General features: G+C 36.2%; 1 protein-coding gene across 1 annotated transcript in view; it reads right to left on the reverse strand.

The window, feature by feature from the left end:
• Positions 1-13754, reverse strand: part of mao (monoamine oxidase) — a 35441-nt gene extending 21687 nt beyond the window's left edge. Inside the window, exon 1 of the mRNA XM_082174512.1 lies at positions 13639-13754. Within this exon, the coding sequence (XP_082030638.1) occupies positions 13639-13735 (97 nt within the window). The 5' untranslated portion in view covers positions 13736-13754. The remainder of the gene's footprint in view (positions 1-13638) is intronic.
• Positions 13755-21134: the final 7380 nt, after the last annotated feature.

Raw genomic sequence — 21134 nt, forward strand, 5'->3', positions numbered from 1 at the left:
CCCATTTTTTAAATGCTGTGTGCTTATAGCCACAGTGATGTGACAATGCAGCAGAGGACATCTGAGGCAAAAGCATGACCTTGAAATCTTACATAATACTGCAAACACCCAGACAAACAGTTTACCCAAACACCCAGGACAAACATCTGAAACACTCTCCATGATTGGGCTACTGTGGCCGGTAGTGACCCATATAAACTGCAGAGGCTTACAAAACCTGGCCACAGCTGTGAAGGCTGATATCTGACAGGTTTGAAATGATTGTTTTACTAAATTATGTTTTGGTTGAACCACCAAGGCTTTGTTCACACTACACACAAATGCAATTTGGTTTTCAAATATGATATTTAGAACTGACTGTCCATTTTGCAAGTGATGAAATCTGATCTGTTTGTTCAGACAGCGTAGTCAATATTACGTGTAAACATTGGTTACTATATGCATTAGCACGATGTCAAGAGAGTCTCATTCAACAATAGAGTGGATGTCAGTGTGAAAGAAAAGGATGAAAAATAGACATTAAGTCTCAGCTCATGTCATCCCATCCCATATATCATGACATCCCATCATGATGCTGAACTCACAGGGTGAACATTTTACACATTCAACAAGGCAAAAATTCAAGTACCAAATCGGATAAGACATGCTTTCATTGGGTGGTAAATAATAATGGAGCAAATACCACTGAATTGATCACCGCAAACCTTAGTAAATTACGTTGCATGATATATTTAAATACTATATTACCCATAAATGTAGCCGGCTGAAGGAAAACTCCTACAAATGCATGTGCAATAAGGGTGCAAAACTAACTTTTCATCGCTAATTTCTAACTGTAAATCCTGATTTTTTTAACGCCAAAAGAGGGTTTGTAGATCTGGCCCTATATGACGAAAAGGAGAGCAAAATGATATTCGAATACAGCTCTGGACAATATTACAAACGTTGCATGATGTAAAATATGTATCCAAAATAAGGGGGGGGGAAATATGAATTTCCAGCATTCAGACTAAAAGCCTGGTTTGGATCAGGTTTGTAAACATGTTTTTTGCTGCTCAGAAAAAAAACAAAAAAAAAACATTGGTAAGTTAAACATAGGTAAGCCAATTTGCTGCCTATCTGAACAAAGCGGAGACACAAAACGACAAATGAGCTCACAGACAGATGCGCTGCAGTGAAATCTGATTATTTAACCAGGTGGCATGAGGCGGAGGTATTAGTCTCAACCCAAAGAAATGGAGGACGGAATTGTTCCAAGAACCAATTCAACGAAACCTCATATTTCACACGTGTCAGCAATTACTGGCCTATCTGATGCTATTATATCAAGCACAGCGCAAACAAAGTCATGCATACTCATAAACACACAGATCTGAAAGCTCTGTGATGTGTATAAAATATTATATAATCCATATGTGGCATTCATTTCTGTTTGTAACTCTTTTTACATAAATAGCGGTGAGATCTGAGAAAGATCGGTCTCGCACGTTTGAGAACCCTTACGAAAAAGAAGTATACCTCAAGTAACGTTCAAGTATATTTTTGAAGTATACTTTATGTAGTAAGTATACTAATATCAATGTGTACTTGTAGTAAACTTGTGAGTATACTATTTCAATACTGCTTGGGACTAAATTGGCCCACTTTTAGTATATAAAAGAATACATTTAAGTGTACTATAAGTGTAAGAGTAATAAACTACTTAGTTTACTATTTTAATATAAGTAGTAAATTTTTTAGTTTATGAAAGTACACACTGAAGTGTACTCTCAGTAAACTACTAGTTTAGTAGTTTATACTGCAAGTATACTTGTAAGTTTTCTTTAAGTGAACATAACATTTTTGCACTTGCAGTATACTGCTGTTCAAATGTAGATATTATTTTTTATACTTGAAAAATACCTTTAACTGTACTTTAATTTTAAAAACATTTTATTAGCTTCATGCATCCTTTTTTAATCAACACTTGAATGTCGGTAAGTTTCATAAAGAAAGGCAACATTTTAAACAAAAGAGTTGAAAAAAACTAATTTTTGCCAAAGACTACGACTTGATCAGATCCAGAACGATGATCAAAACACAGATGGAGTAGATAGATCGAGTCCAACACCCCCAAAGCTTCACAGTCGTTTTCTCTTCATTGGTTACGCTTCATTTCATTTGGTAATATTAAGCAGTTTTGATTTACACGCTGTTTAATGTTTGATTATCACGTTATTTTACATTTGAGTGAGCAATCTTCTATCACTTGTTTCAGCTTCTTCTTCTCCTGTGTTTTGATCCGGAGATTCTGTACTAGAAGATGTGTCAAATTCCTATACACTACCAGTGGACTAGCCTACACAAAAATTCAGATACGCAGAATTAGAAACATATCTGTTTTATCTCAATATTCTAATCAATATTTTCAAACAATGTAAGTTTCATAAGACTGTATATGAAAAACTATGTACAAAAAGTATATTTAATAGGCTACTCGATCAAAAGAGTTAACACAACTACAAGCCAAGTATACTTTGAATACTTAATTATACTTTTAAGTATATCTCGATCAAAAGATTGAGTACAAGTACAGGCCAAATAAACTTGGAGTTTTCTCTCAGTATGAGTCAAGTACACTTTAGTGTAATTTTAAGTATATTTCTGAGAAGTACATAAAGTATATTTTTGAGAAGTATATAAAATGTACACTGAAAGTATACCTTCTTATTTTTAGTTTAAAAGAAGTATACTAATAGAACACTTTTTGTAAGGGAAGGCTGGCTCACAAGCATATATTTTCTTCTTTCAGAGACATAAAATGGTCAGGAAAAGCTGGAAAAACACTTGAAGTTGGCAGAAACACAATAGTAGCTGTGGTCTTTGTCATTCGAGTGCAGCGCTGAAGGGACCACACTGACTGAACTCTGCCTCTGCCAAGTAAACACACACAAGTGAATACAAAAATGAAGCTTGCGCTTTGCTAAAAACAACATGTTTACAATAAATACTGGAGACATTAACAGTAAAAGCACAGTAAAAATCTCAAAGTGTGTTCAAGCTCAAGAAAGTTTTGCATTTGATTTTCATTAGCTCACAATTGTAGCCTTTCACACAGCAAACTGGCTAAATATTTGAATTGTTGGTCTGTGCACATGCATGTGGTTTCATGTTTTTAGTCATGTTTTTTTTATCAGTGGGGGCTCACATCTGTGCAAATGCGTCAGTCGTTCAACTGTGTCTCAGAGTTGGACATCCTGCCAGTTTATATATTGATTCAAGTAGTTTCTGCATTCTAGTCCTCCACCCTTTATTCTTCAAGCCCAACTTCCAGCCTTCACTTCATCATGTCTTCTGTTTACACAACTGTAACTAAAAATAGCTTAAATCAAATGCACTGTGCAAACTAACACAAATCATTAGTTTTTCTATAGTCTTTTCTATAGTCGCCTTTTGGACAAGTATGTTGGAAAAATGACAACTGCCAGATAACATGAAGGTGAGTAAATTACAGATGTTTTTTTATTTTTTTTATGAACTACTACACTTTTAGACTGAGTATCAAGTTGCAGTTACTCTTTCCAAAACAGAAATATAAGCAAAAAGAACCAATTTTGGTCAAAATACAGTGGAAATACAGACAATAATCTTTGAAAAAAAGTCACCAAGCCAAAAAAGCTTAAAATATCATCCCACCAATCAGGATACTGCTACTGAAACACTGCTCTGTGAAATAAGCCAAGGACTAATAAATACCTAAGACTAATTTTGCCAAATGATACAGTGATAAGGAATGAGTCTAAAATGTCAAAAATCACATCATTTTTTAAAATCATTATTTTAAATATACGAGAAGAACACACTAAACTAGGTATTTATCTGACAAAAAGTTTTGGCAAAAAAGGCAAACTACAGCTTACTGGTTGAGAACACTGACTACAACATAACCTTCTATCTTGTTTTTGCATGTGTTCATCATTTCTTTGTATGACAGCAAGTGTGATAGAAATATTTTATGTAATGGGTATTTTCAACATTAAATGTACAGAGAAATGCAGACTAAGGATGCTCAGGTCAAAGGCCATAATATATATATTTTTTTATTATATCGTTTTTTGGGGTGATTTTCCTTTTATTGTGACAGGACAGTAGAGAGATGACAGGAAACGAGGTGGGAGAGAGACGGGGTATGGGATCGGGAAAGGTCCACGAGCCGGGACTCGAACTCGGGCCGCCCGAGCGCAAAGGCGATACATGTCGGCGCACGGACCATGAGGCCATTGGCGCCAACGGCCGTAATATACTTAACCAAAAAGTGCTTAACACAGTAGAACTAACAGTCATATGATTAGCTTAGATCATTACAAACCAACCACCGGAACAAATCACAGTGAAGAAGACTTGAGTGACATCGATTTTTACTCAACTGTATGATTTAAATGTACATTTTAATAAAAGGTGAAATTGTAAATTTTCCTAGGCTGGACATCACTTTTGGCCATTACCATTATAAATGGCTCTAAATAAAACTGAACTTTGATGTACATCCTGGCTCTACAAAGATGCATATGTTTAGCACGACTAATTCAGTTTAAATATTAAATAAAGACTTGAGTTCAACTTTAAAGCATGCAACAGAATAACATCCACCACAGAACAGGAGAAAAATTAACACAGTGGGATTGTCAAACCACTGAGGAAAAGGTCAAACTTTCTTTGAAGAGAAATCTGGGAGATCAAAGAGCACGTCTTTGACTGGAAAAGTCTCAGTAAAGCTCTTTCAACGGTTAGTTCACCCAAAAATTCAAATTCTGTTATTAATTACTTACCCTCATGTCTTTTCCAAACCTTTAAGATCTGTGTTCATCTTCGGAAAACAAATGAAGATATTTTTGATGAAATCCGAGTGCTTTCTGACCACCCATAGACTGCAAGATTATAACCACTTTCTAGGCCCAGAAAGGTAGTAAAGACTTGTTCAAATAGTCCATGTGACTACAGTGGTTCAACCTTAATGTTATGAATATGAAGTGATGAGAACAACGTCAGAGACTGACACGGAAGAGAAGAAATTGTTGAATAAAGTGGGGGTTTTTTGCACACAAAAAGTATTCTCGTCGCTTCATAACATTTAGGTTGAACCACTGTAGTCACATGGACTATTTTAACAAGTCTTTACTACCTTTCTGAGCCTAGAAAGTGGTTATAACGTTGCAGCCTATGGGTGGGACAGAAAGCGCTCGAATTTCATCAGAAATATTTTCATTTGTGTTCTGAAGATGAACGCAGGTCTAACGGGTTTTGAACGACACGAGGGTGAGTAATGAATTAATGACATCAATTTTCATTTTTGGGTGAACTAACCCTTTCAGCCTCTTGTTTTCTTCTATTCCTGGCATTTCCACCCAATTCATCTGTATTTTCCCATCCATTTAATTTCTTCATCTTATGTTGCATTTAAACAACTATACATTTAAAAAACATGTTCTGTGGATCTGGGAAATGTTGTAAGTAATAGCAAGCTCCAATAGGATAAATATATCTATTATTCTAATAGTGATATTTTACAAGCAGTGCTTCATTTTTGTGCCCTAATAGAGGATCTAGGGAACAATATGCAACTGTGTTGGGTCTAAAAACTTCCTCTGACCTTGTTCAATATTATTAGAGACCAAGCTGATTATGATAAAACAACATATTTAGGATTCACTCCCTTTGTTGGCACCAGTTCAGGGGGCCATTTACTGGGAAGCAAGAGTCTGCGGGTGGATGGGTTGCCATGGCAACAGTACATATAAAGATGCAGTTGCTTGGCAAAGGTAAATCTACACCAATTACCTTCCTGTATTCACTGGAAACAAGAATCTGCTGTGCACTCTAGCTCTAAATGACATGACATAACAAGGTTAGGGTTTTCAATAAGACAACAAACTAAAGGTTAAGACAGTAAATCACACGACATATCAGTTTATAGGTCTGATCTGGATCTTATGCAGCATATCAATTTGTTCTGTGAGAAGAACAGGTGTTCTCTTCACCTACTGCACAATTATGAGATGCTGCTATTGACCACCAAAACCATCCATACTTAAACAAAATGAGAACTAAAACTTTTAAAGGCCAAATGTTCCGATTTTATTTCTTTAAGAAATATTTTATCATAAAGTTTAAATCCATATTTAAATCTAGAACTAAATATGTAACTTAAGTGCATTCATGCAGGCAACATTCATGGGCAATGCAAACAAGTAATATGAAAATCTGAAATATTCACATTATTTACTGTGCATTTATGTTTGTAAAATTTGGCAAGAGTAATTGCAACACTGTGTCACATTGAGGAAAACAATTAACCTGTAACCGTATAAGCACTTTTTCTCTGCGTTAATATGTCTTTTTCCAAAATAGGCAGGATTAGTTTACAACTCTGTTTGAAAGGTCAGGTCTAGAACTATATTAGATTACAAAACGCCCTCTGTATTAATACCACAATCTAAACCTAATTGCTTTGTTTGCACTCTTACAAACCCTGATTAAACCTGATATTACAGACCAAAAAGAATCACAGGCTATGTCTGTCAGCTGTGGTGGTAATTGCAGAATCACATTATCACAACACATTAACACTGACCATGCTGTTAATGGGAGGTGACACAGGCCACCTTTAAGTCTGTGGTTCATCTCTCAAGGAATTTCTCAATTAAAATAAAGCAAGCAGCTCATTCATCAATTATTCCACAAGACAAAAGTAACCAGTACTTTGAAAGGGTTTTGTTGACTTCTTAAAAAAGGTAGGAATGGACCAATATAACAATTATATCCAATACTGATCAACAGATAAATATGCTCATGTTATACCAATAACAATAAATGTATAATCTCAAAACTGTCAAATTTTGTCTAAATAAATTGCTAGAAGTGAACTAAGTAGGGATGCACCAATATGACAATTTTGGCAGATATCGATAACCGATAATTCTTTATATTTGAAAGCCGATAACCAAAATATTGGTAGATAAATCTAAATATAATTTTGATTATATAATTTTGAGAGCCTGATTACAAAAACAAAAGTCTCCCCATTAAAATCCATGCAAGCACACAATTATAATGTTCTCATTATAATTTTATTGTAGCCTATATGACAGACTTGTGCTGCACATGTTGCACTTAACTGTATTTTTGGTTTTTTGAAGCGATTCCAATCATATTTCAAGCAATTCAAACCAATATGGCAAACAGTGTGCATCGGAAGGAACCAATCCATTATTTATCAGCTTTAATATATCGGCCAAATTTTCTCGATACCGATATGGTGGCCGATATATCATGCATCCCTAGAATTTAGGCATCCCAACATTATAATGTGTACAGTATAAAAAATTATTATTATAATAAAATTAAATAAATACTTCTGAGTGTTACAATATGAAGATCCAAAGATGATGAAGAGTCAGACAGGTTCCAAATACTAAGAGATTTAATGATAAAATAAACTCAGAATAATCCAGCACGTGTAACAATGTGCTCTGGACACAAACAACAACCTACCAAGAACTGAGGAAACAAAGGAACTTATACACTGATAATGAAATCAAATACGAACGGCTGTGATGATTAAATGAATTTCCATGGTAACAAACAAGTGGCGGGAAACGTGAACAAAGACAACAGGAAATAATGATAAGCAAACTAAAAGTTCATGAGAATGAAAACTAAACTGACAGTTTGTGACACTGAGATGAGCTAAAGATTATATTTAACAGCTTTATTAAAATTACTGTTTTTTTTAAAGATTAACGTTAAGTGAACGTTAGATGATGGCAAAGTGATCTAAATGTAAAAATAAAGAAAATGAGCATGCATGTATATATGTGACATACGTGAGTACAGTTCATGATGTTTCACGTTCTTAGAAGCAATTGCTTTCTCCAATATGCTGCAACATTGACGTTTGGATGCATTATTGAAAAACAAATTAGAGAGATCAGTGAAATGGCATGTTCTCCTGGCAATCCCAAGGACAGTTGTTCGTCTAACAGAGAAACAGAGCGGTATTATCTTAAGTTGCATAACGAAGCCAGTCAAGCTGGAGTCAGGCTCTGCGTGGCTCAGTGGGGGAAAAAACAGGCCAATGACGTTTGTTTACACAAGCTAAGAGGACACAGCAAAAAGGCATCCGAGTAATTCCCTAGCACTCTCAAAGCATTATGCAGACATATTTTTCCAAGTTCATATGTTTGTTGTACCACTATGAAAGCAGTGCTGATTCTAAATGCATCAAAATGTGCTGAGCTCTGAAAATCAATGTTTGCAATTGTGCTTACATTGATCTTCAGAGATCCATTTATTACCGATTAAACATTGTTTTCTTTATTTTGAAGGGATGTTGTTGCCTTATTTGCGACAAAGCAACCAAAAGTATTTTATTGTCTATGAGAGCTGGTCATTTCCATGAACACGAGTGACTGCAGCTACTGGCAATGTGGCAGTGTCTGAGGCGACAAAATTGAGAAATGTTTAACTTTAAGCAATTGAAGCAGCATAAAGTCCGTTTATTTTTCAGCTAATTCTGTGCAAGACCTGGCAGACACATTTTTTGCACTACCGTTCACAGCAAGTTTTATTTGATCAAAAATACAGTCAAAACTATGATGTTACAAATGCAAAGCTGACTTTTCCATTGCTCCAGTCTTCAGTGTCACATGATCCTTCAGAAATCATTCTAATATGCTGATTTGGTGGGCAAGAAACTTGTTGTGCTACTTAATATTAAGTTGTGCTACTTAATATTTTTGCTAAGACTTTTATGTAGTTTTTCAGGCTTCTTTGACGAATAGAAAGTTAAAAGGAACAGCATTTATTTGAAACACAAACCATTTGTAACATTTTAAATGTCTTTGCATTCAATTGTTTTGAATGGTAGTGTACTTTGCAAAGCCATCATTAAAAACATACACTTGAACAGGTATACGTAATAAATCAAGAAGTACAAAACACACTGCAAAAGTGGCCTATTCTGACACACCACACAACTGGCATGTGAATCTACATGTTTCCTGTATTTTCTGGCTGACTTCCAAAGTAAGAATGCCGAAGTTCTTTAGTAAGAGCAGGGCACTCACCGGGAAGCGTCAGTGTCAACAGCCTCTGCAATTAGATGTGGAATTCCTGCCTTTCACTTGCTCACCCCATGAGAGCTGCTGCTGAGACCTACTAGAGTTCTGAGCAAAACAACTCCCTAATGCTTTTGTTATTTGAAACACTTCTCAGTATGTTCAATTGTAAAACTGTTTCTGACAGCTATTTGTACATGTAAGCACATAAAAGTGAAGTAATTATGCAAAAATACTTTCTAATTTCTCAGCTTGATATGCACATTTAACTATCAGCAAGTCATCTGCAGGTTGATTTCTCTGAGGAGTAAACATAGGTGCTCTGTGGTGCTATCACAGCATTACTCTGTTTATTTGAACATTTCGTCCATTCCAACACATTCAAACTGGCTCAACCAATGGTTACCAGTTTCTCTGTAGCTGTCCAAGCGTGCTATTTGAGTGAAGTAAACAAGTTAATAATAGAGAGGCCTATATCTGATCATCCTCCGTAACCCAGTCGCTATTTACATATACCGTCTATAAACTCTTGCGTTGTGAAGGTAACAACTGACACATTTGTATTACATTCCAAACAGCTCTGTTATCAGCCCCACAGTGGAAAATTAAACCATATCCGTACCGGCTGGGACGGATTGGCCGAGAATGGAATGGTTAAACAACGAGAATGGTTTGGCCAGATGGTGGAAAAAAGGCTTTTGTTTTTCTGACCAATGACAGAGAGAGAAAAAAATGAATACAAACACCAAAATGTGAACAAACTTTGCAATGTGACTTGTCCCTCGAAATTTGTGCTACGGACTTAATGATACTTCAAACTGTGCAACTTGTTGAAGAGAGGTGCGCCATAACTTTTCTAAGCAGCTTGACTTGCGATTTTTATTTTAAAATGGCCGAAAAATCCAATAACCTTACATTGGATTCAGCTTGAGTCTCTCCTTTAGAGACCAAACGAAATAGAGACTTGGGCTCTTTTGTTTTGAAATTATCCACCTATCAACACCCTAGCAACCAGAACACCTTAACAACCAAATGGTAACATCCTAGCAACCACCTAAAACATCCTAGTATCATGACAGCCACTTTTGCACACCCATAATTTAGAAATGGGCAGATGCTTTTATCCAAAACGACTTCAACATTGCATTTAAGTTAGGCCTATACATTTTATCAGTTTATGCATTCCCTGGGAATCGAACCAATGACACTAGCAATTGCGTTGCTAGTGCCATGCTTTACTCTTTCAGATACAGGAAATGACACACTCACACTTCACCTTTAACAAATGAATACGGAATAAATGTAAACTGTATTTACAACAGTGACAATATACTTCAGTTGTTGACATGAAACAATAAAAGTAAAGGTGTCATTTCCATTGTTTAGCTGAAAGAAGTCAGTTGTCTCTCCTCTATGTCAAGTACAGCCCCTGTGGCACTTGACAACAGACACAAATATTACACATTAGCCCTCCCATGTTCTAGGATCCTGGGGAGCATACAAAATGAGTTGTCAGTTTTGTTTACCAGTTCTGCCAAAGTGTTGTCTCCCCAAGCACCTCCAGTAGCTTTGCACATAGTAATTAGATTTACAGGGAGTGCTGGGTCGTTATTAAAAGGTCCCTGAAGCAACTCACTTTTGAGGTTTGGTTAGAAGAGGAAACTCTTATCTCCTTCAAAGGCCAACAGGTGAAAAACATCTGCATATCCAACAACTATAAGATGACAACCAATTTATGAAAGACATTTTTTTGTCTTTCTACTCTTTTCTACTTCAAGTAACTGCAATGAAAAAGGTGCAATACTGGACAAATCAGATCATACATATCATAAAACATAACGTATGCGCCACTGCAGGAATTGCACGGCAACTTTGACCAGAGGTTGAATTGTGTAGCCTCAAACTACTGAGTATGTGCAATATCGCACACATGCACGAATGACAAACGTTTTACAGACTCAAACGTGCAGTTTGTTAAGCACTGACTGTTAGAAACTTGGCAGGGAATCAAAGTTCTGTTGCTGATAAAAGGTTTTATAGCAATGAATAGGGTGATACTGGGTCCATAGTGCAACATGTGTGGCCTTGTTACATAATAGTGACTGATTACATTGATTAGTTTTCTTCAAGCAGAGTAGTAGTCTGACTGGCACTCCAGTGGTACACCTTTGTTGTTTTTTTACAATCAGTAGACTATCTACCTTATTTTTTATGTAAGAGTGGGTTTGTCCATTTTCAGCTTGAATGAGAGAGGCTTCCAGTTATTTCAGCTGTACAGAAACAGTGCGTTATATTGCAAACTGGTATATAAGGTGGTCATGAGTTATTAAACTGTGGGCAACTTTGCAAACAGACACCTTACTATCCTCACATTTAACAATATAGACTCAAACATTTGACTTGATTCTGTGGTCCTCTTGCATATCATAAAAAATAAATTGACAAAACCGCCTGTATGACAAGAAAGAATGTTTCCAGCAGATTATCACAAGGACATCTTGACCCTGTTTTGCTCGGTTCTGTTTTCAAGAATGTCGTTCTTGCACAATCAATATTTCATCCAGTGTGCACGCCCTCTGAGCTGGGTTTAAATTGTCAAGTCTATATATTATAATGCATTATTCACTGTGGGAACAAGTCCGTTTACACGACAGGAATGGAATTTCCTGTTAGGTTATAACTGTAAAGACATTATGCTATGCTTTCACTCTACTCTATACTTTACACATGCTAGGAGGACTGACTAAAAAAAAGATCTTATCACGTAGTATTTTCTAATCAATTCTGCATCCTATCGTAGTGCAATATATTAATAAATCTCTCTACAATCTCAGTGAAATAAACTTGCCAGGGAAGAGTGGGTCAAAACACTGAGATCCCCTCCACTAGGGCCAATGCATATTATTATTTGCACTGGATTGTGATACCAAAGTGTGACAGGTTTAGCCTTTTCACTCAGCACTTAACGTCTTATTTAACCCTGAGCAGCATGAACATTCTTCAAAGCAATGCTTCACACTTTCAATTTTATAAGGGTTAAAACTACGCTATGTAGCCCTGCACCGCTGCAAGTATGTGCATGCGAGTACTGCAGTGTATGTGGATAGTTTACCTATTTTAAGGAATTTTCTGTAGAGTCTGTTTAGATTAAAATGTATATTAATATACAAGGGGAAGTGTATATTTTAAGTTCACCACATTTTTTATGACCGGTTTAAACACATTTTTTTGCATTCTTTATTTCATTTTGAATGCTCTTGCAGTGTGATAATTTTTTTAAAGACTACACACACACACACACACACACACACACACACACACACACACACACACACACACACACACACACACACACACACACACACACACACACACACACACACACACACACACACACACACACACACACACACAGGTATATTTTATGAGGCAATACAAGCTGCATGCATAATAATTATAAAATATAAAGTAGTTTTAAAAATGTAGTATACAATATCATGGATATAGGCTTCAGAGGTGTATGAGAGAGAGAGAGAGAGAGAGAGAGAGAGAGAGAGAGAGAGAGAGAGAGATGCAATGTCATGACAAGACATGTCAACTACTACTCAACATTGTGAAACAAAATAACCATGTTCTTAGTTTAATAAATTCAAGTGTAAAAATGCCTCTATTTTGAGAACCTGTTGCATCTAACAAGACTATTATTTCTAAAGTTCTTTTTCAAATAAATACATGGACATGAAATATTGATTTGAGTTTGAATATTCAGTTAAAATTATTCTCACACATGGATGAGTGAACAGTTATACAACATCGCTCCAGTGATTGACCAATCAGAATCAAGTATTCCAGAGAGCCATGTAATAAGGATGGGTAGTAGTTGACATCGAAAACAGTGTCTAGTGTTATGTAGTTTGACATAATTCATCTAAAATTACTATAAACAAAAAAGTTACATTCGTCTATCGTTATTAGTCTATACATGCAAAGTGAGCATAATGTTACAAAAGGCTAGGTGAACGTGATTTAAAAGAATAGCCTACACTTGCCCTATAAATATAAATATACACATATAACGTTATATTTGAAACTAAAATCTTGACGTTGAGTATTAAAAAAAAGTTCATTGACACGTTATATAGCAACTACACAAATGCACTGTTGCATGCCACTTAACGGTCTATGCCTCTGGCGTTATGATTATGAAATAATCATGTCACGGAAGTGAAAGAGCAAGCTCAGGTGACATCGGGAACAAATTCACTTTAAGTCTGCAGAACTAAAAACCTTCCTTTCGAAAAACTAACAGAGTCCTATTTAAAACGTAAATATGCATTATTATTTTTAAACGAAGCGATAATACAGTGTTAGGCATCTAAGCTTCTTAGGAAATGGAATAATCGTTCAGCATGGGTCGGTCGCGCGCCTTATATTGCATTACAATCATCAGCCTGTAATCTTCATCCATGCAAAGTTTCTTTAAGAGTGCGTTAATTGCAATGAGATTATATGAAGTTGTATGAGCTATTTTGATGAGACTAACCTGAGATGCCTCCGCCAATCACAATCACGTCGTATGCGTTCGCAGTCATGGTGCTGTTCGTCTCACTGGCGCTCAGAGCAGAAGAGCCGCTCCGCATCTGTTTTCAAAGCGTTCTGAGCCCCGCCCCCGCCTCCCATCATTGGGAAAGACAGATTAGAAGAGCACTGGGGAAAATGCACCGAAGCGCCCTTCTACATGCCATGTATGTAATGAATGCGAAGTCACCATGATTTTGCTAATATCTTGTTGATCCTGGAACAACATTCCTGTCCGAAAATGTTGTCCTAACCCTATACCACCCCTAAACCCAATTCTACCCATACCTAATCCCTAAAACTAGAGGTAAATGATAACAACACTGGTGTAGAAGCACCTAACCTAAACTTGACAAACTGTGGACTTGTCCCTTAAATCTGATTGGTTTATTGGAATGTTGTTGCAGGATCAACAAAGATGTTGATCAAGGAAAATTTGCACTTGGTGAGATCACGTTCAGCTAAATGTGAACAGGATCACATATTTAGATTTTCATTTTAACAGTACAATATTATTGTGCAAATAAATATTCATAAAATAACACTGCCAATCCCTGCTGTAAATATATAATATTTGATTCTACAATTGAAAATAAAAGAATGTATGAATGTATTGTAAAAATTAAAAAGATATTTAACACGTGTTGAATTAAAGAATATTATTATTCAAAATTAATAATATAAAAGCAATAAGCCCTGTGAAGCCATGGTTTACAGTGAATTTAGAACAGTTAAGGGCATTGTTAGACAGGACGTGGAGCGGAGTGCCTAAAACCCCTGTTCTAAATTTACTGTAAACCAAGGAACTGTTCTCATGACCTGTTTTATTTATTTAATTATTAACACAATATAATGTTCACCTATAAGAAGAGATAGTGTAACTCGATGAACATACCATACTTAAAAAATAAAACGTAAAAAAAATAATTCCTCAGCACCTCAGAAAATGAAAGGTGAATGATGCAAAATAATGCCAGCAGGGGTCACTCATACTTCATTACATAAATAGTAATGGCCAGGGAATGAAACAAGTGTGCCACAAAAGTCCTGTGAACTCCGCCCTGCCCTCACCATGTAATCTGGGACACAAGACAACCTAACAAACACATTTTTGCCAAAGATGGTTTCTGTCATTTTAGGTAGTTTTTATCACGCTGATGTAAGTTGAAGTGTTAGTTTTTTTTAAATAAGTTCGGTTTTAGTTAGTTATTTGATACTATAAAAACGGGGACGTCATGGTTGATAGCTGTGACTGACAGCTTCTCTGAGCGAAGTCACTGAGGCACCAACTGACTTTTTTTGGGACCTTCGGAAGGGGAATGGGGCTTTAACTTTAATTTCCATATTTCCATAACTGTTTATTTCACACCAACATAATGAGTTGTTCAGCAGTAAACTGTACTTACCGTTTCTGTGGAGGTGTGAGCGAGGCCTTGATACCGAGGCTCCACTTCACGCTCACTATTGCGCAGACTCAGGTTCCAAGATGTCAGTGCCATTGGGACATTGGTGGCTTCACTTTTCTACAATGGAGGAGAGTGAATGTGTGTCATCCATCTTTTTTTACAGTCTATGGAATGAAAACAAGGCTGTGTGTAGACCATAGATATGCATACATCTCTCCAGTGGATCGCACTGTTATTTAATGTGTTTTTGAATTGTTCTGCTGAAGAAATACTGCAAAGATATCTTTCCAGGAAATTTTAGTAGGCAAAAAACTCCAGACAAAATGAACTCTGGAAAATTATAAATGATCTACGAAGTTTACACAGTTTTTTTTTAAATAGCGGATATTGAGATCATTGAAATCACGGTTGCTGTGTCCCATTTCAGAGGGAAGGCCCCGATTGCATCACCGCTGTGTGAGGAAGGCTGTCCCAATTCAAAGGCTCCTTCAAATGCAGCCTTTGTTTCCCATGAAATGAAGAATACAACTGATGAATCTTTTGCGGCCTTCACTAGGCCTACTTCAGAATTCATTGCGTGCCAGTGAACACGGGATTTTTTTTGAGAAATTGCAGAATTACAATTTAAAATCCAAGAATTATATAGTTTATACTCATTATACAGAAATGGATCATGGTGAACATATTTAGACAGCTTGTGAACCCTGTTTTGTACTCAGACAGTTTAATATAACTTTCAAAAAAGTCCAGTGAAAACGTTTCTGTCACTCATCAACTGCAGAGTCCTTCGAAGGATGAAGCCTTTATCACACTTCCGGAGCAATAAGGTACGAGATACTGTCCTGTACACCGTGACTTATTCACGATACAGCATTAGCCTTGAGTACCTTATTGCTTATAAAATGGTTACCACACACAATACAAACAATATTAAAGCCAAAAAATATGTATCAATGCAACTTTCATGAAGTACTAAAATAACTAAAAGCCTCCCTTCCGCTGGAAAAAATTGTCCCTGGCCGTGATCAGCGACAGAAGTTACTTTATTTCGCCATTAGATGGCGGCAAAGACAGTCTTTATGAGTGAGTCTGTCGACAAGACTTTTATATTGGAAGGACTGAAACTTGTCAACACAAGACACAACTGACAAAATGACTAGCGTGTCAGTGCACGGGAAAACCCCTTAACGTTAACTGCTAACTGTTAAAAGGACAAGATATTGCAGCGCCGCCGACATTCAAACGGATTTTTTATAACGAATATAGGACTGACCTGAAGGAAAATAGCTGCTACTAAATCTACTGTAAATGCAGGTAACGTTACACTCTCTTAATCACAATACTCTAAGCTTCAATGAACAATATCAATAAGAATATATGTTTACTTTGCTAAGTGGTTGGTAGGGGTGTTGTGTATGTGTAGTGATATACATAATTATGGATGGTGCGTTTTGTCCTCCTGGGAAGTTCGTATTTACGACGGCAGGTACGTTCAAGTTACTTTCGTCAAAGTAAAATTAGTTTGTTTTACAGTAACGTATATGGCCAATGACCAGAACCATAGATAAATACATTTTATTTCCCAACTAACCTGCTGCAGTCCAGTGCTCATCTTCTTCTCATTTCCCTGTTAGGACACAACCGGTTAACGTTAGTCCCTCACACACACAGCCTCGTTATCATACCTGTCATGGCGCTCTGAACAAGGTCTACAAAATACATGATGGAACCGTAGCAACACAGAGTAGTGCACGGTGATGTAATGAGGTCACTTAACCAATCAGAATCAGGGACCGTAACTATCTTATAACTTATAATATAATTTTATATTTGGTAGAGTGGCGTTCCAGAGCTCAAGTGTCTGAAATCGCGGATTCGTAAAGTCAGCAGTCAACCAAAGACCGTCTCAAAAACGTGGTTTGAAATCGCTGGTGTTTCTGACGTCACAATCTACCTTGTAACCGTTCAGCTCAAAGCGTGGTCGTCAATGAGTATCCAAGTGAGTAGAGGCGGGGTAGGCTAATTTGCATATTAATAGAACCGTGTAAACTAAATGAGGCAAGGGTTAGATTTACGTTCAAGCTATTTTAAGTCATGAAGAATTTTAAATGTAATTTTGGTGATCAAAAATTAGTTTTAAGGGATACAATTATTGACTACAGGGGGACTTTCATTCTGTTTGGCATCCAGTAAAACCAGTTGCTTTAGTTTTGTTTCCATTGGTGGAGAAGTATGCAAATAAACTGGACACACAAATTGGAAGTTTCTTGACATTAATCAGTTTTTTATAGAACTCTGTGCATCTGCTGAGATTAAAATGTTCATTTAAAGTGTACAAACCAATCTACCTAGCAACTGAGGCAATTTTCACTACAACCGATAACTGAAATGCAGGTAGGCGGTGTGATATACGAGAATCATGAAATTAGCTTTGGTCAGTTACCCGGATGAGTGGTCTGAATATGAAGTTTTCCAGATCAAATTATAATCTCATGGTTTTGAGACACTTTACATTTACTTGAGTACTCATGGATATTGTAGGCTCCTCCAATAGGTTCAAGAGGATTTTTCAACGCGGAAGTAAGCTATTTTCTGTGAATGTGCGAGACTTCCGATTCATTAGTGAGCTGTAAATGGTAAAACTATTTGCACTACAAACCAGTGTTTATAATTACAACAATACATTAAAATAATAGGGTAAGAAATAGCCCACCAGTTTGCAATATCAAGCAGCATAACCAGATTTTTTGTACATCAAAAATAACTGGAAGCGGATGACACTGGAAGCCAAAACACATTCAATTTACAAATGGCCGCGTACACTCTTATGTGAAAAATAAGGTGTATACAGTGTTGCAAACCTGGGGGACCCCATAGGATCTGTTGTACAAACTAGAGAATGTATGTCTTTCAGAAACTCAAGGATTTCTGAAAGACATAGTCATTTACCAAATTTTGTGCAGTATCATTTCCATTTCCTTCCAAATGAAAGATGTAGGTGTCTTAGCAGAGTAACTACAGGTGTAGTTCATGAATACGATCCACTAAGTTTGTCAACTCAGAAGTGTCCTGTATACCTTTTGTCTTTCAAAACTTACAAATACTTTTTTGTCTGAAAGTGTATTAGCCTACTTTGTTTGTTATTTTGTTTGGTACCCTAAGGTTTTTGTTATTTTTTTATTGTTATTTTTTTGTATTGTTTTGCATGTGCTGTATCTGAGTTTGCTGCCATCTGGTGGATGTAGTCCTTTAGGTCCTACCTTTAGTCTCACACTTCGGGCTATGAGACATATAGAAAACATCTTCTTTGAACCTCACTCACTTCAGAATGAGGCTGTCAGGCCTTACATTCTAATGTCCATAATGAGCATCTAATGCAAATCCATTATTGATCTCATTATCATCTGAGTAATAAGCAAGTTACCTAGACTCAACACAAGCCCATCTCTCTGCACTCCTTAGGGCTGGGGGGCACACTATAGATAAAAGACCCAGACCTAAATCCCACTTCTGACAGATCCATATGCCTTTCACTGAAATGTTTGTTAAAAAAGTCACTTAGAGTCATGAAAAAGTCATTGGTAGTGCATACAATGTTTATGCAATGATATCCAAAATAAGAGTTCAAATAAAATAAAATCAAACTTTAATTATAAAACACATTAAAAAATACAAAGAAAGAATTAATCAAATAAAACAAGAGAAAGAGATAAAATAATATAAATTTCTGTTTGTTGTCATAAAAGCTTGAAGAAAGTGTTTCCCTCTGGAATTCCAATTTTAATTTTATTTTAATTTTATTTTTTTAAAGTTTATTTTAAGTTTTTAAGTTTTCACATTCAGTGCGTTGTTTCTGTGTAATTATTTGTTGAATTTACTATCCATCTCTGAGTGAAAATTGTTTCAAAGTACATCCTACACAAACATTTTTGGTCAGTTTAATGGGGTTTAAGTGTGGCAGATTTTGATTAGAGCAAAATAAGGTCTGGCAGATTTTGATTACTGGTTACCAGAATAGTTACCATTACCATTACTCAAGCTTACAATTACTCAAGAAATTCGTGAGTAAAAAAAACACAAGGTTTTATGTGCTTGATGAATTGGTCAGCCAATTGTTTAGCAACCTACATTTTAAATAACACAATAATTTGTGTTTTAATTATGAATGTCTGATTTATGTTGTATGATCTTATTTTACTCATAGATTTAAAACCAATTTTCTGCATTCCAGGCAACTCATAATTCTGCCACCTCCTATTTGGTAACCTATCCCTTTAAGACTTGGACCAATTTTATGGTACCTTTTGTCATTTTTGCACCTTGACACTCATATATGCTTTTATTGTAGAGAAAATATCTACATGAACATTCATGAACAAGTATCTCTTTTTGTGTACCTGTACTAAGGAAACGACTTAAGGTGAGTTCTCATTTTGGTTGAAATACAGTGCCCTCCACAATTATTGAACCCCCTGGTAAATATGATCAAAATTGGCTGTAAAAAATAAATCTGCATCGATTATCCTTGTGATCTTTCATTCAAAAAATGTGCAAAATTCTAACTTTTCATTGAAGTAAAAGAATTGAAAGTGGGGGGAAATCACATTATGAAATAAATGTTTTTCTCCAAAACACGTTGGCCACAATTATTGAAACCCCTAGAATTTTTTACGAGTAAAATATCTCTGAAGTATATTCCCATTAATATTTACCTTTTTTAGTACACCAGGGTGACTAGGAACATGAAACTGTCCAGCTATGACTTCGTGTTTCACAGGAGTTTAAATATGAGGAAACACAAAGGCCAAATCCCCTTAATCATCCATCACAATGAGTAAAACCACAGAATATAGTTCTGATGCGTAGCAAAAGATTGTTGAGCATCACAAACTAGAAAGTGGCTGTAAGACAGTAGCTAAAGAATTGAAAATCCCAATTTTGACCATCAGGGCAATAATTAAGAAGTTATAACCAACTAAAGATGTTATGAATCTGCCAGGAAAAGGACGTGTGTCTATACTGTCTTAATGCATGGCGAGTATGAAAGTTTGAGTGGCCAAAGACTCTTCAAGGATCACAGATGGAGAATTGCAGAGATTAGTTGAGTCTTGGGGGTTAGAAAGCCTAAAAAAAAAATTATCAAACAACCCCTACATCCCCACATGTTGTTTGGGAGGCTTTAAAAAAAAAACTCCTCGCTCATCCAAAAACAAATTCCAGCAAATTTAATTGTCAGACACGACTGGATCTTCAAACAACACAGGGTTCTGTGGTCAGATGAGACTAAAACAGAGCTTTTTGGCAGCAAACACACTAGATGGGTTTGGTGAACACAAGGATAAAAAGTACCCCATGTGTACAATTTAATATACCATTGGATCTTTAATGTTGTGGGCATATTTTTCTGCTGGAGGTCCTGGACTTCTTGTTCAGATACATGGCATTGTGGATTCTATCAAATATCAACAGATAAAAAATCAAAACCTGATGCTTTCTGCTAGAAATCTTATAATGGGCCGTGGTTGGATCTTCCTTCAGGACAACGATCCAAAACAAACATCAAAATCAACACAAAAATTTGTTGTGGAGCACAAAATGAAGCTTCTGCCATGACCGTCCCAGTCCCCTGACCTGATGAGTGGAGTGAACTGAAGAGGAGAAGCACCAACATGGATCTGGGAATCTGAAGGATCTGGAGAGATTCTGTGTGGAGGAATGATCTCTGATCTCTTGTCAGGTGTTCTCCAAACTCATCAGGCATTATAGGAGAAGACTCAGAGCTCATCTTGGCAAAAGGAGATTGCAAAAAGTATTTAATAAAAGGGTTTCAATAATTGTGGCCAACGTGTTTTGGAGAAAAACATTTATTTCATAATGTGATTTCCCCCCACTTTCAATTCTTTTACTTCAATGAAAGGTTAGAATTTTGCACATTTTTCGAATGAAAGATCACAAGGATAATCGATGCAGATTTATTTTTTGCAGCCAATTTTGATCATATTTACCAGGGGGTTCAATAATTGTGGAGGGCACTGTATTTGTTTTAAGGGAATGT

Source organism: Leuciscus leuciscus, assembly GCF_965113295.1.
Source record: "Leuciscus leuciscus genome assembly, chromosome: 7".
Taxonomy (NCBI): Eukaryota; Metazoa; Chordata; class Actinopteri; order Cypriniformes; family Leuciscidae; genus Leuciscus; species Leuciscus leuciscus.